Consider the following 24,827-nt stretch of genomic DNA (forward strand, 5'->3'; position numbering starts at 1 on the left):
ACCGCGATCCTCGTCGAGCCCGCCCCGCCCCTCGAGGCCCCGCCCCCCGCCCTCCAGCCCTCATAGGTCGGCTCCGAGGCCGCGCGCGGCAGGCCGGCCAATGGGAGCGCGGCGCGCCCCGCGGCACGTGCGCCCCCGCCCAGCCCGGCGGAGCGCGAGCCGGTGGAGCTCCCGGGCGCGCAGCGCGCGGGGCGGGCGCGCGCGGGCGGGGCGGGGCGCGGGGCGGGGCGCGGGCGGGGCGCGGGCGGGGCGCGGGCGGGGGCGGGGCGGGGCGGCGCGCTGATTGGCCGGCGCCGCGTTCCGAGGCCGTTAACGGCGGCGCGGCCGGGCCGCGGCTCCAAAACAAAGGGCAGGCGGCCCGCGGGGCGGCGGCGGGAGGATGCCTCGCGCCCTGCGGAGGCGCCAACGGCCGCAGCGCGTCCCGGGCCGCGCCGGCGCCGCCTGAGAGCCGAGCCCGCGCTGACCGGGGCCCGGGCCGGATGGGCGCTGCGGGCCGGGGCGCGGACCGCCGAGCGGCCGTGAGTACGGGCGGGCCTGACCTGCGCGGGCGGCTGCCCCCGCGGCCCGAGGCTCCCGCGGCTGCGGGCGGGGCCCGGGGCACCTGTTGGGCCGGCGGGCGGGGCGCGAGCGGGCCGCACCTGTGGACGTGTTTGTTCTGGTTCGGTTTCTCGATGTGTCGTTATCTGGCTCCCCCCGGGGTGGAGCGGACCTCGACGCCTAATCTGGGGTTTTGCCCGCTTTCTTCCCTCCCTTGCCGGCCTCCTCCCTACTTCAGCCACGAGAAAAATCTACCGAGAGAATGAACGAGATGCCTGATAATAGGCTTTCCTCTTCTTAAAAAAAAAAAAAAAAAAGAATGTTGGGACCGGGGAGGGAAATGAGGACAAAAGAGGGCTCCCAGGAATGTCTATTAAAAGGTGGGGGGATGTTTTCAAGTTGCCCACTTAAAGGTCGTGACTAAAATGAATGGTCTTCCGTATCAGTTCCCTGCTTGCGGCGCTGGGCTTTTATTAAAGCACAGCTTGCAGAAGCCTTAGCTTGGGAAACCTGTTAAGTAGGGTCCCCCTCCCCCAGGCCTGCCTCTGATTGACATCTTTGATGTCCAGATAATGTGCCGAGTTCTAGGATGGAAAAAAAAAAAAAAAAAAGGCTGTAATTTCGTGCTGGAGAGATAATGGCTTTGGCAGACCTCAGTTTCCCCACCCCCAGGCTTTTTTGTCCAGTTGCATTTCTTCTTCCTTTTTCTAGCCAGAGCATACACTTTAACCTGTTGTTTCCTTTGCTGAGAATGTTATTCTTTCCACCCACCTCGCTCCTAAGCTCCTACCCAAGCCTCTCCAGGAGGCTTCCGTCTCTAGATAACTCTTTCAGGTGCTTCACCTGAGCCCCTCACCCACACCTGTGCACCCTCTAGCCTCTGCTCCCTTCTAGTAGACGTGACAAGGGTTTGCTGAGGCCTTGCTCCACACCGGGAGCTGTGCTGGAGTCTGGGGTGGTTGAGTTTTGTAACCGTGCACGGGATCCCCCCCACCCCTGGCCCCGGGGCTCGAGGGTGACAGTAGTGGCACAATTGAGGAATGTGGATACTGAGGCTCTCCTGGACCTTATGCTCCCTCCCCTTGCATCTCACAGGGTTAAAGTGTCTTCTACTTGCAGGAACCGCTCAGAGATAGGACCAGAGCAAAGTCCTGTTCTGCCACAGACCTGCAGCACAGGGTCTGGCCTCTACTGGACCCTTAAGAAAAAAAATAAATAACCAAATAATCTTAATTACCAATCGGAGCAATAGCCTTTGCCTTTTTTTTTTCCTTTTTGCAAAGATTTCATGTTTAAGTAATCTCTATACCGGACATGGGGCTTAAACGACCCGAGATAAGAGTCGCATGCTGCACTGACGGAGCCAGCCAGGCGCCTCAATAGCCTTCACTCTTTAAACGAACTTCTTGTTTTGGAATAACTTTAGGTTTCCATGAAAGTTGCAAAGATAGTACAGACAGTCCCAACATGCCCCACGCCCAGCGTTGCCCATTGTTACTGTCGCACATTGCCATGGTGCGTTTGCCAAAATGAACAACCGACATGGAGATATTCTTGTAGCTGAAATCCAGACGTTAAACCTTACCATCTTTGAAGCACTGAAATGTGTAAAACTCTTTAGCTGGAAGCAGTGTTCCTATAAAGTCTGTTCTTGATTCTTCCCTGTTGTCCCTAAGTTTCACGAAGACCCAGTTTCAAGGGGCGGGGGTGACCGTGGAGAGGGTGAGGGGCTGCCATATTTTTTTTTCTTTTTTAAAGATTTTATTTATTTATTTATTCATGAGAGACACAGAGAGAGAGAGAGGCAGAGACACAGGCAGAGGGAGAAACAGGCTCCATGCAGGGAGCCCAACGGGGGACTCGATCCTAGGACCCCAGGATCACACCCTGGGCTGAAGGCAGACGCTCAACCACTGAGCCACCCAGGGATCCCTGCCATAGAGTTTTAACGTCTGTTTTTCCTCTGGGAGACTGATAAATGGAAACTAGTTTAGAATATGCAGAAGCCGTATTAGTTATTCGGTAGCACATATAACCACTTCAGCCTCACGGGGCTGTTCTGACGTGCGGAGCTGGCAAAACCAATCCTCAGCTGCTGGGAATGCCTGAAATGCTGAGGTCAAATTGCCAGTAGAATCTGCCTGGGTGGATTTAATGCCAGGAAGATATAAAATTGGTATTTCAGGAAGCTACTTTGCTAAACTGGAATAACACAGATCCTGTTAACCTTGGAGCCCTGATTCAAACAAAGAAACCAGGAAAGCCCTGTTGTTAACTAAGCTAGTAGTCAGCCTACTTTGCCTATTTATTGCTATCCCTTTAATTTATGAGGGCGCGACGGACTGCAGAATGACATCTGTTCTCTACTTGCTGGGCCTTTGATTTTGCCTTTTCCATGTGTCCTGTTAGAGCTAGGCACCTGACGTAACTTCAGTAGCAACTTAACCTGCATTTGTAGAAAGTATGAAAAAAATTTTTTTTCAAAGATTTTGTTTATTTATTCATGAGAGACAGAGAGAAAGAAAAGCAGAGACACAGGCAGAGGAAGAAGCAGGCTCCATGCAGGGAGCCCGATGTGGGACTCGATCCTGGGACTCCAGGATCATGCCCTGGGCTGAAGGCGGCGCTAAACCGCTGAGCCACCCGGGCTGCCCGAAAGTATGAAAATTTTGAAAAATAAAAAGAGCAACAGAAATCCTCCTGCTTTCAAACCGTTCTCTGATGCTCTTCACTTGTGGTTCCTTTGGTTTTGCATTTGTAGAAGAGTAGTGAGGTCTGCTAATCAGCAAGACCTCTAAGGAGTGGAAATTTTGACAGGAGATTTTGGGGGACGTTGGAGGACATGCTGAACAACCAAAACCTGGAGGGCTAAGGGTTCTGGGGAGGACAGTGTGAATTGGATTCAGGAAAGAAATCACCATTCCTCCCGTGATAGAGACCCTGGGGTCCCTCTGACAAGCTGTGTGCTGGTGATAGTAAACTGGAAATCCTGGAGCCATCCCACCGTCCACACCCAGGGAAGGGGCCCTTGATGTGGCCCCTGAAGGGCCTCAGACCCAGGGCCAGGATCCCTGGTGGGGCCTGTGAGGCGTGGAGATGTGCTTGCCAACCCTCCGTCCTGTTGTAACAGTGCCATGGCCTCTCGCATCATTGTCTGGACCACCTTGTGAATTGCAGTTTACCCACATTTTACAGATAAGGCAACAGCTTGCCTGAGGTTCCGCAGCCTCCAGAGATGAGGAACAGGTTTTGAGTCAGGCCCTCTCGCAGCTTTGTCCTCTGCACCCCGGCACTCTGTCTCTCGCCAGGCCTCGCCTACTGGCTCCCTCGTGGCGCACCTGGCTTCCCAGCATTGGCCCCCTCACCCCTGGGCACTGGCCCCCTCCTGATTGCTCCTTGCATCTCTGGTTTTTCCTTCTCTTGCCCCAGCACAGGGCTTCAAATGTTTGATTATGTTCTTTTTAGCCTGTGATGAAATCATTCTAGGTTAAGGTTCCCACCTTCTGTCCCCCTGCTCCCATCAGCCTTCTGGGTCTGGGCCCACCCTTTCAAGTGAGAAGGGCAGTGGCGTGTAGGGCCTTGGTCTGTCGCTCTGTCAATAGCACGCAAGCTAGTAACCTGTGCCAGGAAGTGTCCCAAGGCCCCGACTCTGGGGAGCTTTGTTACTTAGTGGGAGAAATAAAAGAGAACGCATTACAGGTCGTTGGGAAAGGAGGCTCAGTGCAAACACATTACTCATTAGTCTCACGGGAGACAGACGGTGGAGGCAGGACCCGAGGCAGGAGGGGGGAGAGACGAGGCCTGGGGCGTGGAGGGCAGATGCCCGCGAGGCAGGGTAGGCAGCCACGGGGAGGGGGGCTTCATCTGGGGCAGCCGGTGGGCGGCAGGACTGAGGAATCCTCTTGTCACTCTGGGAGGGTCGGCTGAGCACCAAACCTGCAGTTCCTGAGATGTGGAGAAGAGTGTTTGATCCTGTAATTCCAGTAAGAAGGCGGACTGTGTGCATGAGGGAAGCTGGTTCTGCCAACGGCAAATTAGGCCCCAGCCTTTGCCCTCTGACGCGAGGCCTTCCAGGCCTTCCCGTGTCATGCTGTGTGCGTGTGTGTGTGCACAGTCAGTACATTCCTTCCGTATCAAAAACCTAAAGCTACCAAAAAGCAGAAGAGAAAAGGAAGCCCCTTCCCCTGGTCCCCGGCTGAGGTCCCACCTTGGAAGTGTTTCTGATCCAAGTCTATCAGGGCAACGCCAGTCTCCTTTGCTCAGACTTGAGATGGTTTCTTTTTTTCCTTTCTTTTTTTTAAAGATTTTATTCATTTATTCATTAGAGACAGAGAGAGAGAGAGAGGCAGAGACACAGGCAGAGAGAGAAGCAGGCTCCATGCAGGGAGCCCAACGAGGGACTCGATCCCGGGGCTCCAGGATCCCACCCTGGGCTGAAGGCGGCACCAACCCGCTGAGCCACCGGGGCTGCTGCCCAAGATGGTTTCTAATAGGTTGTGGTTATTGGCAATGTCCAGTTCCCTGCACCTGTGCACGCTGGTCCAGAGGTGAATGCCTGAGATGGGCCCCAGGCCCTGGGTCCAGGGGTGTGCACCCAAGGAGCGCTGAGAGGCACCACCAGATGGCTACGTGTCAGCCAGCCCACCCCGGTGGTGATAGCCACTTTTTATTTTTATTTATATTTATTTATTTTTAAAGATTTATTTATTTATTCATGATATACAGAGAGGGAGAGAGAGAGGCAGAGACACAGGCAGAGGGAGAAGCAGGCTCCACGCTGGGAGCCAGACGTGGGACTCGATCCCAGGACTCCAGGATCGCGCCCTGGGCCAAAGGCAGGCGGCAAACCTCTGAGCCACCCAGGGATCCCCGATAGCCACTTTTTAAAGATCTCTGCCCACCTGCTAGGTTGTAAGACCTACCAGACTGCCTTTAATTTGCATCAGGGAGTGAAGTTCACACTGGTTCATGTGTCTGCAGACACCGTGGTCCAGGGTGTAGACTCTGGCTTTGAATCCACAGCTTTACTAGCCATGCAACCTTAGAGGATTGGGTAACCTCTCTGGGCCTCGGTTTCCATGTCTGCACAGTGGGATTAATAAGAAGCCCCACCTCTTAGGGTTGCAGCCAGTTCATTTGGTTCTCATGGGGTCAGCGGCTTAGAATAGCGCTGGCCTGGCCTGGGGTTGGGGGGGGTTTCCCTGCAGAGCCACTGCACCCCCTCTTCCTCGGAGGATGTGGATGTTCCTGCCGGAGCACCCACCTGGGGTTCCACCTTTGCCGTGAACTCTGGCTGAACGCTTTGTGTGCCTGGTGCCTCCCTCCTTCAGGGGAAGAGGAGGCTGGGCCTGGAGCCTACCTGCAGGTAGTGGCGGTGCGGGGAGGTGACGGGGTGGCATGGGGAGCAGAGGGAACGGGTGTCCCTGGGGTGCGGGGAAGAGAGCCTGCGGGCAGCCTCCACTCCATCCGGGAAATGTAAGAGCTGCTCGCTTGGGGCTTTATTTCTCAATGTTTTTGTCTTTACAAGTGTGGTAACAGCACCATATGGACATGGGCCTGATTCACGTTCTCTTAAAATAATTGTGCATGTTTATTTTAGGAGAGAAATTTCTGGAATCCAGAATACTGTTTTCACTCCAAAAAATTACCTCACCAGTAATATTTTCTGGGGTGCAGGGGGATGGTTGCTGCCCTCCAAACCCAGGGGAAAGATGATGTCCTGTAGTAAACATGATTCACTGGATCCACTTGCCTTTCAATTACTTCAGAGCAGGCCCTAACTTACCAGTAGATTTTGTTGTAAAAGCCTATTTTGCACACTGGTTGCCTGAAAACTTGGCCATGATTTCACCAACGCCACAGTGGATACCCAGTGGTGTTTGGGTTTTTTTTTTTTTTTTATTAAGATTTTATTTATTCATGAGAGACACAGAGAGAGGCAGAGACACAGGCAGAGGGAGAAGCAGGCTCCATGCAGGGAGCCCAATGTGGGACTCAATCCCGGGACTCCGGGATCACGACCTGAGCTGAAGTCAGGTGCTCAACCCCTGAGCCACCCAGGTGTCCCTGGATATCCAGTTCAAAAGCCTAGTGAAAACACAACATGACACTCTTCTCAGTGACCACGAATCCAGGCCTGGCCGTGGCTCTGCCAGGAACCCCTTGGCGGGGTGGTGACAGGCGAGGAGGTCAGGACAGAGATGGTGAGACATGTGTGCAGGAGGCACCCTTCAAAAGGTTGCCCATGAGGGCTGAGCACAGATGAGGCTCGGTAGAGGTGCCAGGAGCCCACAAGCAGGGCCTTCTGGATGCTGGTGGCATCTCAGGCTGAGGACACTGGGGGGGTGGGGTGCAAGGGCCACCTGAGGAGGTGGAAGGGCCTGCATCCGTGCCACTGAGCAATTCAAAACCAAAGTCCTTGGTAGGTTGCCACTCTGAAAGGCCTTTTCCCATACAAAGAGAATTGTGTGCAAGCTAAAACTGAGAGGTGTACCCCATTCTTATTATGAATAAAAGTGAAATCACTTTTTTTAATTTTTTATTTTTTTAAATGTTTTATTTTTTCCTGAGAGACACACACACACACACAGAGAGGCAGAGACACAGGCAGAGGGAGAAGCAGGCTCCATGCAGGGAGCCCAACGCGGCACTCGATCCTGGGACCTCAGGATCACACCTTGGGCCGAAGACAGGCACTAAACCGCTGAGCCACCCAGGGATCCCCTCACTTTTTTTTTTTTTAAAGATTTTATTTATTTATTCGTGAGAGACAGAGGCAGAGACACAGGCAGAGGGAGAAGCAGTCTCCATGCAGGGAGCCCGATGCGGCACTCGATCCCAAGATCCCAGGATCCCAGGATCACACGCTGAGCCAAAAGCAGATGCTCAACCGCTGAGCCACCCAGGCGGCCCGTGAAATCACTCTTTTAAAGTAATCTGAACACCCGGCGCAGGGCCCGAACTCACAACCCGGAGATCAAGAGTCCCATGCCCTGCCGCCCGAGCCAGCCAGGCGCCCCGGGATCACCTGTTCCGAGGCTAGTTCACTCAGCCAGGGGAGCATGGGACTCTCGATCTCAGGGTTGGGAGTTCAAGGGTGGACCCCGTTTAAAAAAAAAAAAAAAGTCAGGCAAGGTTCCTTGCTTCCTTCTGGGCTGTCCCTGATCGGGGGCAGGGGACACATGTGCATTGCGACTTCTGCCCGGCCAGCGTGGGACGCGGGCTGGGAAGTGGGGGCCTGCCGTGGGGATCACCCGAACGGACCCTCATCCTCAGGAGCTGCCTCCACGACCTCCCTCAGCATGGGAGGGGCGCCAGGGTCCAACTTCATAGAGTGCCCAGCAGCTTGGGGCAACAGAGAATCCCTGGTGAAACGCAGTGGGCTTCACGCAGTGGCTTAAAAGGTTAGGGTTCGGGGCAGCCCTGCGGCCCGGGGCATGATCCTGGAGTCCCTGTGGGCATAATATATATATATATATTTTTTTCTTTTACTGCATGACTTTTAGAAGTATACAATATCCTGAGATGACCAGACAAGGACTTGCTCAGAATATAGACCTGATTTCTCATCCCACACATCAGCTAAGCTTAGTCCCATGTCGGACTCCCTGCATGGCGCCTGCTTCTCCCCCTGCCTGTGTCTCTGCCTCTCTCTCTCTGTGTCTCTAACAAATAAATAAATAAAATCTTAAAAGAAAAAAAAAAAAGAAAGGTAAAGATTTTGGGAATCCCTGATGGGGACTGTCTAATATACTCAGACTTCTTTAGAAGTCCCTTACTACTTGGTTGAGAAGACCTTTAGTGGGGAAAGAAACGGCTTCATTTTGGAGGATGGATGTGTAGACAGGGCGGGTGGGGGATGGGGACGGTGTCCCTTATAGGGAATCTTCCTCCGCAATATTCTCACTAGCTCATTTTCTCTGTCGGGAAATGGGATGAACCATTAGTTTTTGTTTATGGTATAAAATAGGATCCAGCTTTTTCTTGTCCTACCGTTGGGCGTCTCTAACATCCAGCCCCATTTTGGGGAGCCTCTCCTTCCCAGTGAGCTGGCTCTGGTGTCCGTCTCTGCATAGGCCTGTTTCTGGTCTCTTTCAGGTCCCGTCACCATGTGTCCCTGTCCCGTGCCAGCACCGCTCTGTCTCAATGCCAGTGGCAAATGGCAGGACTTGGGTAGAGCACACGCTTCCTTGGCGCTCTCCAAGAGCGTCCTCACGAGTTTTGACCTTTGATGCAAAGGGCCTCAGGACGTACCACCCTAAAAGATGTCACCATGGCATATTGCATACCTTAAGGTGGAGGCAGTTGAGAAGATGACAGAGGAGGGCCACTCTGACCTCCCCATTGCCCCCGCTTCCTGCCACAGGTCTTCAGACACCAGGAGGAGGGAGCACCAGAGACAGGGAGTCTGGAGCCAAGAATTCTGCACAAACCTTGTTAAACCTGCCCTGTCTTTCTAGTTACTTCTTCACCATGGACTGACTGCCCCCTAGGCCAAAGCCCTCTACCTTGTCCGTTCTTCACAGTGTCTTTGTCTAAAGGGTAGGAAAGCTTCCTGCTCTGCTGCTGCTGCTTTGGGTCTTCATTCTCTAGTGAAGGCCCCAGGGACACGTAAACGTTTAGTAAAATCTGTGTGTCCTGCTGCTGCTAATCTGTCTTGGCCAATTTAGTTTTCAGACCCAGCCAGGGACCCCCAGAGGGTTGAGGAAAATTTGTCCCTCCTGGAAGTAGACACTTCCAGGATAAGTTTGAGAATCCAATCCTCTGCCTCTCACTGGCTCCCTGACTTGCGTATGCGTGCGTACACACACACACACACACACACACACACACCCCAATACATCTTTCTGGATTTTTTTTTAATTTTTTTTTAATTTTTATTTATTTATGATAGTCACAGAGAGATAGAGAGAGAAGCAGAGACACAGGCAGAGGGAGAAGCAGGCTCCATGCACCGGGAGCCCAACCTGGGATTCGATCCCGGGTCTCCAGGATCGCACCCTGGGCCAAAGGCAGGCACCAAACCGCTGCGCCACCCAGGGATCCCCATCTTTCTGGATTTTGTTTGAATTACGTTTAATTTAAAAATTACTTTGGGGGAACGCCTGGCTGGCTCAGGCAGTAGAGTGCTCTCCTCTTGATCTCGAGGTAACAAGTTTGAGCCTCATGTTGAGTGTAGAAATTACTTAAATAAAATTTAGGGGCACTCGAGTGGCTCATTTGGTTAAGCATCCAACTCTTGGTTTTGGCTCAGACCATGATCTCTGGGTTATGGGATCAATCCCACTTTGGGCTCCATGCTCAGCATGGAGTCTACTTGAGATTCTCTTTCTCTCTCTCTCCCTCTCCCTCTCCCTCTCCCTCCCCCCCCCACTACCTCCCATCTCCCTCTGCCTCTCGCCCTGCTTGCTTTCATAAATAAAAATATTTAAAAACAAATAAATGAAATTAAAAAATTAAAAATTACTTTGGGAAGAATTCACATGTTTACAGTGTCTTCCGGTCCTGATCTTGGTACGTCTCCATTTATTCAGGTATTCCTCATTGTCTTTCAGAATTTTACACTCTTCTCTGTAGAGGTGTTTCAGGTCTCTGAATTTATTCTCAGATACTTTGGGTTGTTACACTGTTGTATATAAGTGTCTGTTTTCCACTCTAATCTTAATGCCTTGTTGCCTTGCTGAGATGGCTGGTACTTCTAGGGCTGCGGGAAGGCGGTGGTGTCCAGATTCATTCCTGCTCTCAAAGAGAATGTTTTCGGAGTCTTATCGTTAAGCATTATGTTCACTGTGGGTTGTTAGTTTCATTTTTATAGATGTCTCTTAACAGATAAGGAAGTTCCCTTTTATTCTTAGTCTGCATGGAAGGTTGTTAAAATTGTGAATGGATGTTAAATTTTGTCAAATAGTTTCTCTGCATCTATTGAGATAAACAGATTGAAAGAATAATAGGCGGCACATTTTATTAACTACATTTCCTAGCGTTAAATGATTTTGTATTCCTGTGATAATGTAAACCTAATTGTATTTTATTATTCTTTTAAAATAGTATTAGATTTTGTTTGGTGAAGTGATTTAGGGTATTTGCATCTTGGTGCATGAGAAGAAAATTAAAGTGAATTTCATTTTTGTACTGCCCTGATAAAGGTTTGGTTCAGGTTAAACTAGCTGGTTCATTCCCATTTCTTTAATGTTTTTTAGATCACTCAGATTTGCTGTTTCTTCCTGAGTCCTCTTTTTCATTTATCTTTCTTCCAGGAATTTATTTGTGTGGTTTACATTTTAAAATATATTAAATTGGGGATCCCTGGGTGGCGCAGCGGTTTAGTGCCTGTCTTTGGCCCAGGGCGCGATCCTGGAGACCCGGGATCGAATCCGACATCGGGCTCCCGGTGCAAGGAGCCTGCTTCTCCCTCTGCCTGTGTCTCTGCCTCTCTCTCTCTCTCTGTGTGTGACTATCATAAATAAATAAAATTTAAAAAAAATAAAATAAAATAAAATAAAATAAAATATATTAAATTGATCACAACATCCTGTTACACATAAATCTCATCCAAAGAAAGTGATATCCCATTTCCATTTCTGCCAGGTTATTACTTATATCCCTCTTCTCCCCCTCTATCCCCAATCAGTGGAACAAAACTTTATCAATTTTATTAGTCTTTTCCAAGAACAAACTTTTGGCTCTGTTGATCCTCTTTGTATATCCATGTTTTTCTTGTCTGCTGCATTACATTTTTTCCTGTTGATTTACTTCCTCATATTTTCTTTGGGTTGTTCCTCTGTTACTTTTTTAACTTCTAAAGATGGGTGTTTACTGTTGGTGGGAGTGCAAGCTGGTGCAGCCACTCCGGAAAACCGTATGGAGGTTCCTCAAAAGTTGAAAATAGAACTACCCTATGACTTAGCAATGGCACTACTAGTTATTTACCCCAAAAATACAACTGTAGTGATCTGAAGGGGAACCTGCACCCCAGTGTTTATAGCAGCAATGTCCACAATAGCCAAACTATGGAAAGAGCCCAGATGTCCATCCAGAGATGAATGGATAAAAAAGATGTGGTGTGTACGTACACACACACACACACACACACACACACACACACATACACACACAATGGAATACTAGTCAGCCATCAAAAAAGGAAATCTTGCCATTTACAATGACATGGATGGAACTAGAGGGTGTTATGCTAAGTGAAATAAGTCAGAGAAACACAATTATCATATGATCTCACTTGCATGTGGAATTTAAGAAACATAACAGAGGATCACAGAGGAAGAGGGGAAAAAATAAAACAAGATGAAATCAGAGAGAATAACCGTAAGAGACTTTTTTTTTTTAAGAGACTCTTAATCATAGGAAACAAACTGAGGATTGCTGGAGGGGAGGTGGGGAGAGAAGGGGTAACTGGGTGATGGGCATTGAGGAAGGCACCTGATGTGATGAGCACTGCATGTTATATAACACTGATGAATCACTGACCTCTGTCTCTGAAACTAATAATATATGTTAATTAATAGATTTTAAATTAAAAAAAAATCTCTGGGGGAAAAAAAGTCAACCTTAAAAAAAAATCATCCAGCAAAATTCCCTTTGTTGCCATTATGCATCCACACCCACTTTGCTCCTCCGCCCTCCAGCCCACTTCCTAACCCTGGCATCCTCTAATCGGTTCCCCATTTCCATGATTTTGTCACTTCAAGAATATTATATAAATGGAATAATGTAGTACGTCACCTTTGGGGGTTGGCTTTTTTATTTTTATCTTTTTACTTAGCATAAGCCTCTGAAGATTCCTAAAGGAATCTTTAGGTTGTTGGGTATGTTAATAGTTTGCTCCTTTTTACAGCTGGGTGGTACTCCAGGGTATGGACGTACCACTGTTTGTTGAACTGTTCACATATTGGTGGACATCTGGCTTGTTTCTGGTTTCCAGCTATTATGAATAAAGCTGCTGTAAACGTTAAAAATAAAGAGGAATATTTAAGGGCGCCTGGGTGGCCCGGTCGGTTAAGTGTCTGCCTTTGGCTCAGGTTATGATTCCGGGGTCCTGGGATCGAGCCCCACCTCAGGCTCCCTGCTCAGCCTGGAATCTGTTTCTCCCTCTCCTGCCGCTCCTCCTCCCCCCAACTTGGGCTCTCTTTCTTGCTCTCTCTCCCAAATAAATGAATAAATAATAAAATCTTTAAGATGCCTGGGTGGCTCAGTCAGTTAAGCATCTGCCTTCAGCTCAGGTCATGATCCAAGGTCCTGGGATCAAGCCTTACATCGGACTCGCTGCTCAGCCCCACATCGGGCTCCCAAGCCTGCTTCTCCCTCTCCCTCTGACACTCTGTGCTTGTGCTTGTGCGCTCTCTTTCTCTGTAAAATAAATAAATAAAATCTTAAATAGATCTTTTTTAAAAAGGATGTGTAGCTCATTAATTCCACCTGTCATATTTTCTAATATATATCCTATAAGATTATACATTTCCTTTTAAGTACTAGAAAGTAATTATTTTATTATTCAATAATTTTTTTGTTTTTTTTGTACAATAATATTAATAAAAATATCTTTTAATTTCCATTATTCTTAGACCCATGGGTATATAGAAGTACATTCCTTTTCTCTCTTCGGATTATGCTTTTTTAAAAATCAGAGTATAATTGACAGATAGTATCCTATTAATTTCAGCTGTAGGGATCCCTGGGTGGCCCAGTGGTTAAGCACCTGCCTTTGGCACAGGGCGTGATCCTGGAGTCCTGGGATCGAGACTCATGTCAAGCTCCCTGCATGGAGCCTGCTTCTCCCTCTGCCTGTGTCTCTGCCTCTCTCTCTCTCTGTCTCTTGTGAATGAATGAATAAAATCTTTAAAACAAAATTTCAGCTGTACATCTTCTTGATTGGATAGTTTCATACATTATGAAACAATCCCCACCACAAATCTAGTTATCCTCTGTCCCCATACAAAGTTATTACAAAGTTACTGACCATATTCTCTATGGGTACATTATATCCCTGTGACTTCTTTTATTTTATAACTAGAAGTTCATACCTTGTAATCCCCTTTACCTATTTTGCCCATCTCCCAACCCCTGCCCCCTCTGGTAACCAACCATTTGTTTTCTGTATCTGTGAGTCTGTTTCTGTTTTTTTTTTTCCTTTCATTTTTTGCTTAGATTCTACATACAAGCGAGATTGTATGGTATTTATCTTTCTCTGACTTATTTCACCTAGTGCAGTACTGTTGATGCTGATCCATGTATGATTTCATGGTGAGATGGTAAGATTTCATTCTTTTTTATGACTGCATAGTATTCCGTTATATATATGTACCACATCTTTATTCATCTATCGATGGACCCTTGGGCATCGCTTCCCTTTTCTCCACACCCTTGCCAACGCTTGTTATTTTTTTGTCTCTTTGATAATAGCTGATCTAACAGGTGTGAGGTAATAGCTCATTGTAGTTTTGATCTGTATTTCCCAGATGATGAGTGATGTTGAGTCAGCCATCTTCTCATGTGTCTGTTGACCATCTGGATGTCTTCTTTGGAAGAATGTCTGGTAAAGTCCTCTGCCCATTTTTCTTTACAGATTTTATTAATTTACTCATGAGAGACACAAGAGAGAAAGAGGCAGAGACACAGGCAGAGAGAGAAGCAGGCTCCATGCAGGGAGCCCAATGTGGGACTCGATCCCGGGACTAGAGGATCACACCCTGGGCCAAAGGCAGGTGCTTAACCACTGAGCCACCCAGGTGTCCTTGCCCATGTATTTTTAAGTAGGCTTCATACCCATCGTGGGGCTCAAACCCATGACCCCAAGATCAAGAGTCACACATTCTACCAACGGAGCCAGCCAGGCACCCCCCTCTGTCCATTTTTAATCAGGTTGTTTTTAAGTTGTGTTTTAAGTCCTGGGGCATCTGTTTGGCTCAGTTGGTTGAGCCTTTGGCTTGGGTCATGATCCCAGGGTCCTGGAATCAAGTCCTCCCAGCTCAGCGGGGAGGCTGCTTTACCCTGCCTTTTTCCCCCTGTTTGTGTGCTTTCTCGCTCTCTCGCTCTCTCTGTCAAATAAATAGATAAAATCTTTTTTAAAAAGTTATGTTAAGTACTTTGTATATTTTGGATATTAACTGCTTATCAGATGTATGATTTGCAAGTATATTCTCGCATTATATAGGTGGTCTTTTGTTGATGGTTTCTTCTGCTGTGGAAAAACTTTTTGGTTTGTTGTAATCCCGTTTATTTTCTGTTGCCCTTGTCTGAGGAGACTGGTCCAAGAAGCATATTGCTAAGAATGATATCAAAGAGCTTACTGCCTATAGTTTCTTTGAGTTTGACAGTTTGGGGTCTTACATTCAAGTCTTTAATCCATTTTGAATTTGTTTTTGTGTATGATGTAAGATGGGTCCAGTTTCATTCTTTTGCATATAGCTAACCACTGTTGACAAGACCTTTTATTGAAGAGACTCATCATATATTCTTGCCCCCCTATATTCTTGTCCTTGATTGACCGAACCCGTAGGAGTTTTGTTCTGGACTCTGTTCATTCCATTGATTGTTTTTGCACCAGTACCATACCGCTTTGATTACTAAAGCTTTGTAGTACAGTTTAAAATTAGGCGCTGTGATACCTCCAACTTTGTTCCTCTTTCTCAAGATTGCTTTGGCGATTTGGGGTCTGTTGGGTTTTATACAAATTTTAGGATTCTTTGTTCTATAAAAAATGCCATTGGTATTTTGTTAGGGATTGCATTGAATCTATAGATTGCTTTAGGTAGTATGAGAATTTTATTTATTTATTTTATTATTATTTTTTTAGTATGAGAATTTTTTTTTATTTTTTATTTATTTATGATAGTCACACAGAGAGAGAGAGAGAGAGGGCGGGGGGGGGGGCAGAGACATAAGCAGAGGGAGAAGCAAGCTCCATGCACCGGGAGCCTGACGTGGGATTCGATCCTGGGTCTCCAGGATCGTGCCCTGGGCCAAAGGCAGGCGGTAAACCGCTGTGCCACCCAGGGATCCCCTAGTATGAGAATTTTAACAGTATTCTTCAAATCCATAAGGACAGACTATCTTCCCATTTATTTGTGTAGAAGTATATTTCTGAATTTCTAAGCATATGAATATTTTTTCTTGGTTTCGTATTGATTTTTTTTTTCTTATTGATTTCTAACTTAAGTGTATTGTGGTCAGAGAATATACTGTATTTCCAATACTTGGAAGTTGGTTGAGACTTGTAGGGTTGGCTTTTGTAAATGTTTGTGTGCTTTTTTTTTTTTTAAGATTTATTTATCTATTCATGAGAGACACAGAGAAGCAGAGACACAGGCAGAGGGAGAAGCAGGCTCCCCACAGGGAGCCCGATGCAGGGTTCAATCCTGGACCTCGGGATCACAACCTGAGCCAAAGGCAGATGCTCAACCACTGAGCCACCCAGGCGTCCCTGTTTGCATGCTCTAAATGAATGTGAATTCTGCAGTTCTTAGATATAGTTTTCTCAATGTCTTCTAGGTCCAATTTGTTCATCACATTGTGCACATCCTCTCTGCCTATAATCATTTGCATTCTATCAGTCACTGAAAGGCATAATAAAATATATTTATATTGTATGTGCTATATTTTAGGTCTATGATAAATATGTAATGTCTACCCTATTTATATGCTATAATCAGTAATCCTATTCTTTTTTTTTTAAGATTTTTATTTATTCATGATAGACAGAGAGAGAGAGAGAGAGAGAGAGGCAGAAACACAGGCAGAGGGAGAAGCAGGCTCCATGCAGGGAGCCCAACGTGGGACTCGATCCCGGGACTCCCAGATCGCACCCTGGGCCAAAGGCAGGCACAAAACCGCTGAGCCACCCAGGGATCCCCCTATTCTTTTTTTAAATTGAGCTTTATGCCCAATGTGGGGCTTGAACTCATGACCCTGAGATCAAGAGTCACATGCTCTACCAACTGAGCCAGCTGAGCATCCCCAGTAACCTTATTCTGATTAAAGGTTTATCTGTTTCTCCTTGCAGTTATGTCAGTATTTGATTTATATATTTTGATTATTAGGTAGTAAGATTTACACTTACTATTTGTCTCTCTGCCATTTTTCTATCTAGTAAAGCCTTCTCTTAAATATTATTTAAGGAAAATGGGGGATCCCTGGGTGGCGCAGCGGTTTAGCGCCTGCCTTTGGCCCAGGGCGCGATCCTGGAGACCCGGGATCGAATCCCACGTCAGGCTCCCGGTGCATGGGGCCTGCTTCTCCCTCTGCCTATGTCTCTGCCTCTCTCTCTCTCTCTCTGTGTGTGTGTGACTATCATAAATAAATAAAAAAAAAATTTAAAAAAATAAATATTATTTAAGGAAAATGTTAATATATTTATGTGATTATTCTTTTATTATTTGCATGTTATATCTTTTTCTATCCTTTTATTACTCTTTTTTTTAGAGTAATCTCTACGTTCAACATGGGCTTTAAGCCCACAACCTCAACATCAAGAATCACATGTTCTACAGACTGAGCCAGCCAGATTCCCAATCTTTTTACTACTTTAACTTCTTTATTGTGAATTGCATACATATAAGAAATACATAAAACAAATACATTTTTAGCAAATAATTATAAACCGTATTCTGTATTGCCACCACCCAGGTTTCTAGCCTTCTCTTTTTTTTTTTTTTTTTTAAACATTTATTTTTTTTTTTAATTTTTATTTATTTATGATAGTCACAGAGAGAGAGGGGCAGAGACACAGGCAGAGGGAGAAGCAGGCCCCATGCACCGGGAGCCCGATGTGGGATTCGATCCCGGGTCTCCAGGATCGCACCCTGGGCCAAAGGCAGGCGCCAAACCGCTGCGCCACCCAGGGATCCCTCTAGCCTTCTCTTTCAGCCACTCTGTGTCTTTATTTTAAGGTGTGTCTCCTGTAGATTATATCTAGGTGGATTTTGTCTTCTGTCCAATCCAGAAACCTTAAACTCTTGGATTTAGTCCATTTATAATTAATATAAGCATTGATATATTTGGGCTTAAATTGTCCTTCCTTTGTGCATCTTTTTTTTTTTTTGTCCTCTTCTTTATTTTTTTTTTTTTGTCCTCTTCTTTATATCCTATTTCTTTTCCTCTCCTTTCTTGCCTTTTTTTTTTTTTTTTTAAGTAAACTCTAAGCCTAAATGGGGCTTGAACTCACAACACTGAGATCAAAAGATGCATGCTCCACCAACTGAGCCAGCCAGGGGCCCCCTTTCTTACCTCCTCCTTATTTATTTATTTATTTATTTATTTATTTATTTATTTATGATAGTCACAGAGAGAGAGAGAGAGAGACACAGGCAGAGGGAGAAGCAGGCTCCATGCACTGGGAGCCCGACATGGGATTCAATCACGGGTCTCCAGGATCGCGCCCTGGGCCAAAGGCAGGCGCCAAACCGCTGCGCCACCCAGGGATCCCCTCTTACCTCCTTTTATTTTATTTTTTTTAATGATTTTATTTATCCATTCATGAGAGACAGAGAGAGAGGCAGAGACACGGGTAGAGGGAGAAGCAGGCTCCATGCAGGGAGCCTGATGTGGGACTCGATCCCGGGACTCCAGGATCACGCCCTGTGCAAAAGGCAGGCACCAAACCACTGAACCACCCAGGGATCCCTCTTGCCTCCTTTTAGACTGACATTTTATCATTCACTGATACCCTCCTTTGTAGTTCTGGAAGTTATACAGTTAGGTTTTGTTGTGATTTTGATAAAACTTCTATAAAAACAACACTATTTTACCAGAATCTGAAGCTTAACCAATACTTATACCTACTTTTTTGACTCATACAAGGACTCCAGAAATTTTTCATCAAAGCTGTGTTATCGTGGTCATGTAGTACAGTCATATCTTTTGTTTTTCAGGGTTCAGGGTAAGGCAGAAGGAGAGAGAGAGAGAGAGAATCTTAAGCAGATTTGGCTTCATGTCCAGTGCAGAGTCTGAGGTGGGGCTCAGTCATACAACTCTGAGATTCCACCTAAGTGGAAATCAAGAATTGGACACTAAAAAAAAAAAAAAAAAAAAAAAGAACTGGACACTCAACCGACAGAGCCACCCCAGGTGCCCCACACAGTGCTATCTTTTTAAAGCGCTACAAGATCCTGCTGTCCTGTTTACCCACGGACTTACCATCTTCTTTACTCACTCTTCCTGTTTTTTTACTCTGATATTTACATAGTGGTGTTTTGCTTTTGTCTGGAGCACATCCTTGCTCTTCCTTTAGTGATATTTTACTGAAGTCAAACTTAATTGTCTGAAAATGTCATTCCGGAGTTCTTGATAGATATTTTCACTGGATGTAGAATTCTGGAAGAGCCATTATATCTTCCAGGATCTTAAAGGTACCTTTTCCGACAGCCTTCTGGATTCTGTTGTCTTACTTAGGAACTTGCTCTGTTGAAAGCAAGTATCCCTTTCTGGATACTTCTCAGATTTTTATTTCTCTTTCTTTGGTATTCTGCAGGTGCCCTGCCCCACTTTTGTCTCCCTTTACCTTCTGTGTCGGGCCTTTGTTGTCATTTGCAGGAAATCGAGCCACATCCATGTCAGGAACACTTTCCCCTATGTTTTCATCTAGGAGGTTATAGTTTTCATTCTTACATTGTGGTATTTGATCCATGTTTAGTTAATTTCTGTATATGGTGTTAAATAATGGTCCCACTTCATTTTTTGCCTGTGGGAATCCGGTTGTCCCAGCACCAGCACTGTTTTTTGAAAGGTCTGACCTTTCCCCCACTGAGTCATCTTGGTGCCCTTTTTGAGAATCATTTGACCCTATAAAGTGTTTATTTCTGTATTGATATGTAACTTCTTAATGATTAATTAAACTGGATCCATCACACATATTCATAAATGTCATAGAGCTTTGAGTCACTAATTCCATGATCTGGGACAAGATGTATGCAGCACTGCTGGGGCCTCACTCAGGTGGCAGGCTTGTTGGCTGCTTTTTCTTTGTTTCTGAAGCCACACGTGGCATAAAATGTACTTAATCAGATGTTTTTCTCAAATTATTTATATGTGAAAGAAGTCCACTTGCCACTCTCAACTACCATTAGAATGGTGGAGGGGCACCTGCGTGGCTCAGCAGTTGAGCATCTGCCTTCGGCTCAGGTCATGATCCTGGAGTCCTGGGATCGAGTTTCTCATCAGGCTCCCCACAGGGAGCCTGCTTCTCCCTCTGCCTGTGTCTCTGCCTCTCTCTTTCTCTGTGTCTCTCATGAATAAATAAGTAAAATCTTAAAAGAACAAAAAAGAGAATGGTAGAACAGTGAGGAGGATTCTTTTATGTCTAATATTAAAGAATTAGATCTTCTAGCTCTGCACCCCCTGCCCTATTCCTCAAAACCCACACATCCTAAATATGCCTCCTTGAAGTATTTCGTTCCCTCCATAACCCACCGCTTTGTCTTGATTCGTTGACAGGTTGTGACGTTTTTCTCTCGGCCCAGCTGTGTGGACCGTGCCACACGCCCTCCGAACAACAACGGCTCTTGCGTGCATATTTCAGTGTTTCTTTTGTCAGAGAATCCAGCAGAGCCGCAACTCGTCCAGGGCCAGCCCTGAGCTGAGCGAGGAGTGCCCAGCCGAGATGGTGAAGATGACAAAATCCAAAACTTTCCAAGCTTATCTGCCAAACTGTCACCGAACGTACAGCTGTGTCCACTGCAGAGCCCACCTGGCCAACCACGATGAGCTGATCTCCAAGGCAAGTGGTTTGTGTCTGGAAAATGACACCATCCGCTTAATGATGATCATACCTAATTAGTAGGTGGACATTTAACCTTCCTGGGTTGGTTGTGTCCTAGAAGTCTAGAGCCTTCTGGGCCGCGCTGATGACAGTTTTGTGTGTGACTGAGTGTGACTGCACCGTGATCTCGGTGTGATGTTGGGCGTGGTATTTGCACAGAGGTGGGTTTTGGAGCACTAGGCAGCCGGGACAGAAGACCACAAAAAGCAAGGTGAGTAGGTTACTCGTCAGAGCAGCAAGGCCAGCGTAAAGCCAAGACACACTGAAGTCTAGAAAAATACAAGGAAGTCTAGAAAATCTGTGGAAATAGTTTGGTAATGAGGAAATTAAAAAATGTTAAAGGCTCAGAGTGGCTAAGAAGAAAACAGGCCATCATGGGGGTTTGGGGGAAAATCAGATCATTCAGAAGAACCCCTGGGAGGGCTGCTGTGGACCGGGCCACCCAATGGCTCTGGGCACCCTGTGCGGAGTGAAAAGAACAGCCCGATTCCTGATTGTTAAGTTGTGTCCTTTTTGGTGGTATGTGAGGGGCTGTGTTCAGCCTCCCATGAGCATCTAAGACCATCCAAACACAGTAGATGAGCGAGCATTCCCTCGGGAAAGTGGGACAGTTCTCTCCCACCTGCCCTGGTGGTCATGACCCCCCTCCCCCCGAACCTCCCATCCTCACGGGTCTGCCTTCCTGGGCTATGTGGGTCCCTCGCTCCTTCAGAAGCAAAGTCTGTCAGGAGGTTGTGCCTTTTCAGGAATCTCTGCTTTGGCTTCTTGTTTTACTCAGGAGAACACTTAACCACTTGGGTTTTAGTTTTTTTTAAGATTTATTTATTTATTTATCTATTTATTTATTTACTCACTCATGAGAGACACACAGAGAGAGAGAGAGAGAGAGAGAGAGAGAGGCAAAGGGAGAAGCAGGCTCCACGCAGGGAGCCTGACATGGGACTCGATCCCAGGACTCCAGGATCACGCCCTGGGCCAAAAGCAGGCGCCAAACTGCTGAGCTACCCAGGGATCCCCTATATTTTATTTTTTTTTAAAGATTTATTTATTTATTCATGAGAGACACAGAGAGGCAGAGACACAGGCAGAGGGAGAAGCAGGCTCCATGCAGGGAGCCCAATGGGGACTCGATCCCGGGCCTCCAGGATCAGGCCCTGGGCTGAAGGTGGAGCTAAACCACTGGGCCACCTGGGCGCCCCTCCACTTGGGTTGTGACTAGATCATAGTGACGGTTGTCTCATTTCTGCTCATCATGTAAAGTGGACTCGGTGACACAGGCAGGGCTTCTCGCCCCTGCGGCTGCCGGGCTCCCTTGCCGTTCTCGGTACCCGCTCTCTTCGTTGCCTTCTGAGGCGGGCTGTGGGCATCTCGGCGCCGTGAGTCCGGGCAGGCACAGCCGCTCGGGGCCCCTGGACGCAGCCATGTGGCTCAGTGACCTCCCTGAGCAGGTGTCAGCCTTGGGCGCCTCCACGGTCTTCTTCTGAAGCGAGCCCACGAGGATCCGTGATGTGGGCTGAAAGGGATTCCAGATGCTTCTTTGAACGAGCCTTGAAAGCCATTAAGCTATTTTCTGATTACCTGAAGAACAGAGGCCTGCTAGGTGGAAATCGCCCTGACCTTAACCGAGCGCCTCAGGATGAAAGTCCTGCTGAGAACCTAAGTGCCCCGGGGTGCCTGGTGGCTCAGGGCCGAGCACCTGCCTCCAGCTCAGGACGTGATCCCGGGTTTGGGGACCGAGTCCTTCATTGGGCTCCCCGCAGGGAACCTGCTTCTCCCTCTGCCTGTGTCTGTGACTCTCTCTGCGTGTCTCTCATGAATAAATAAATACATAAATCTCTTTTTTTACAAAAATAAAGATTTTATTTATATATTTGAGAGAGAGTAAGCCAGAGAGATCACAGAGGGAGAGGCAGACTCGCCGTGGAGCAGGGAGCCCGGTGCAGGTCCCAGGACCCCGAGATCACGACCTGAGCCGAAGGCAGACACTTAACCCACTGGGCCATCCATGCGCCCCTGTAATATTCCTAATGCCAGCAAGCCACTTAAAAGGAAAATCCTTTGTGGGGTGCAGGGTCCCCGAGGCCTGTGGTCACTGCCCACCCTCCCCCCAGCACTGCTCAGAACTGCTCCACGAGGCGGCCCCTCTACTCGCGTTGGGTTCCGTGACCTGAAACGGTCTTGCCACCTTCATCGCCAAGTGCAGAACTTTTCATCTTGCCACAATAAATCTGTTACAACTTTTTCTTCTTTGCAGTCTTTTCAGGGAAGTCAGGGACGAGCCTACCTCTTCAATTCTGTGTGAGTACTGCTGCCAATGGCCTTGAGGCGTGCTGTGTTCATGGTCAGGTCACGTACTGCTTCCATGCTCGGGCGCTTAACAACTCAGCCGAGCGTGTGGCTAGAGTCCCCGGTGCACTAGGATGAGCCAGTATTTTTTGTTTTTTTTTAAAGATTTTCTTTATTCATGAGAGACACAGAGAGAGAGAGAGAGAGAGAGAGGCAGAGACACACCCGGGTCTCCAGGATCACACCCCGGGCCGAAGGCGGGGCTAAACCGCTGAGCCAACCCCCCCTCCCCCGCTCCCCTGGGCTGCCCCGAGCCAGTGTTTTTTTATGATCTTAAGGAATTCTCCTCTCTCAGTCCGAGGGTTTCGGGGAAGGGCTGCTCTTGCAGGCGGTGTGGCCTTGACCCATTTGTGGGGCTGGGGGGGTGGTTATTTTTAACTGTGCTCCACACAGCAGAACTGGGGTCACCGCCCGCGGGGAAATCCACCTGTTCCTTCTCATGGAGGGGGGGTGGGCAGGGGCGGGGGAGGCAGGGGATTGAGCTCTGGTGCCTGTGGTGACCGGTTAGCTGGAGGAAGAACCACCGGGGCTGGAGGTGGCGGTGGCTGTAACCGCGCGTCCCCAGCGCTGCCCTCCTCCCCTGCAGGGTGAACGTGGGCTGCGGGCCTGCGGAGGAGAGGGTCCTTCTCACTGGGCTGCACGCGGTCGCAGACATCTACTGTGAAAACTGCAAGACCACGCTCGGGTGGAAATACGTGAGTACCTGGCTGCTGCGGCGACCGCACGGACTTCACTGCAGTAACCAAACACGTTACAGATGAAAACAAAATTTGCAAAGGAGTTAAGACCTCCCACTGGAAGCCTCAAAGAATCTGTGTCTTGAAATAGAATTTCTTTTGAGCCAATTAAAGATGATGTCATCACCTGGGTACCCCCGGGGCAGGGGGGTGACAGCCTGGCTGGATGGGGGCGGGGAAGGCCGCAAGACCCTGCCCTGCACACCTGCGCCCTCTGAGGGTCCCTTGGAATGGGGGCCGTGTCCCACCCGTGCGGGGGACACTCATGGCTGGCCGGGCCCAGGGTGGCTGGTGACATTACTCTGCGGTAGTGACGACGGCAGACCCCCTGTGGCTGCCACCCCCACCGAGGCCTGCCCCCCCCCCACCCTGCCGACCCCCACAGTGGGCTCAGCCCCAGGGCAGCTTCTGCCCCCACCCCATGCCCTGCTCCCTTCGTCCCCACCCCTCCTGCTGACCTCAGATTTGTCCCTGGCGCCCTGGCCGCGTGGGTGTGGGCGGTGGCCGCCTTCGAGCAATGGCCCTCGGCAGCCGCGCTGATCGGCCCGGGCAGGGCCACCCGTGCTTCCTCTTTCTGGAATTCCCAGTGGTTCCTCTGGCCTTATTGCCTATCACACATGAGGAGACTCGGCCGCCAGCGTGGAGATGGGCTCAGGGGGCCTACACGCCGCCCCTGGCCCCATTCCCTTCCTCCCTCACTGCCCATCCCCGGGCCTTCTCCCCCCCTGGCATCTGGAACCGTCCCCAGGGTGCTCGGGAGAGTTGCCTTCGCCTGCCTCCTACCTACAGCCCCTGCGGGGAGTACCTCGCTCCCCCTCCTTACCCCCAGATTCCCCTGCGCACGTGGACGCTCAGGAACAAGCTGGCACTACCCTTCCCGTGAGTTCACCTGTAAGGCAGTGACACGTGGTGGTGGGCTTATTTTCTTTGCCAAGAGTGTAATGAAGTTGAAAAAGTGAAGTCAATCCTGCCCTGAAACCTTCTTTCTACTTTTTTTCTTTTTCAAGGAACATGCCTTTGAGAGCAGTCAGAAATATAAGGAAGGAAAATTTATTATTGAGCTTGCCCACATGATCAAAGACAATGGTTGGGAGTAAAGTGAAAACTTTGTTCTCTTCTGAATACTATTTTGTGAGAGACTGTAAATGTAACGGAGACGTAGGAGCATCCTGGATGACAGTATTTCTTGAACTTGAACTTTGCGGGCTGGCCGGTCCCGGCCGATCCGGTGGTAAGGTGTCCCTCCAGCCTCCGTCCTGTTCACGTACATGGCTGTTTCTGAAATGTTTCCGTGACCTTTTTCTAACTTCTCAAGTTCTAGAGAAAGAATTAACCAACTGATGACTTAACCGCCTAGTTAATACCTTCTTCTAAGCTATGCCTTTAAGATGGAGTTTGGCTGCGTTCTTTCATGTCTGATAGAAAACCAAACGGAATTT

The 24,827-nt window shown here is 48.3% G+C and overlaps 1 protein-coding gene across 2 annotated transcripts; it reads left to right on the plus strand.

Moving 5' to 3' along the window:
* Window positions 1-354: 354 nt before the first annotated feature.
* Window positions 355-24,732, plus strand: YPEL1 (yippee like 1). Of its 2 annotated transcripts, XM_072723459.1 has the most exons (6): window positions 367-518; window positions 14,010-14,086; window positions 19,981-20,263; window positions 22,560-22,603; window positions 23,238-23,346; window positions 24,396-24,732. In XM_072723459.1, the coding sequence occupies exons 3-6, from the start codon at window positions 20,147-20,149 to the stop codon at window positions 24,483-24,485; spliced, it is 360 nt and encodes a 119-aa protein (XP_072579560.1). In that variant the 5' UTR covers window positions 367-518; window positions 14,010-14,086; window positions 19,981-20,146; the 3' UTR covers window positions 24,486-24,732. The 2 variants fall into 2 exon arrangements, with proteins under 2 accessions (XP_072579559.1, XP_072579560.1); XM_072723458.1 differs by lacking the exon at window positions 14,010-14,086 and having other exon boundaries at window positions 355-518.
* The last annotated feature ends 95 nt before the right edge of the window (window positions 24,733-24,827 follow it).

The sequence above is a fragment of the Vulpes vulpes genome, chromosome 10, assembly GCF_048418805.1.
Source record: "Vulpes vulpes isolate BD-2025 chromosome 10, VulVul3, whole genome shotgun sequence".
Classification (NCBI taxonomy): Eukaryota; Metazoa; Chordata; class Mammalia; order Carnivora; family Canidae; genus Vulpes; species Vulpes vulpes.

Excerpts from the sequence above, each read along its gene's own strand:
- YPEL1 (XM_072723458.1), top strand. The coding sequence starts at position 20,147 with ATGGTGAAGATGACAAAATCCAAAACTTTCCAAGCTTATCTGCCAAAC. Across the intron at positions 22,604-23,237 it reads GCCTACCTCTTCAATTCTGT|GGTGAACGTGGGCTGCGGGC; the intron begins GTGAGTACTGCT and ends CCTCCCCTGCAG. Across the intron at positions 23,347-24,395 it reads CCACGCTCGGGTGGAAATAC|GAACATGCCTTTGAGAGCAG; the intron begins GTGAGTACCTGG and ends TTCTTTTTCAAG.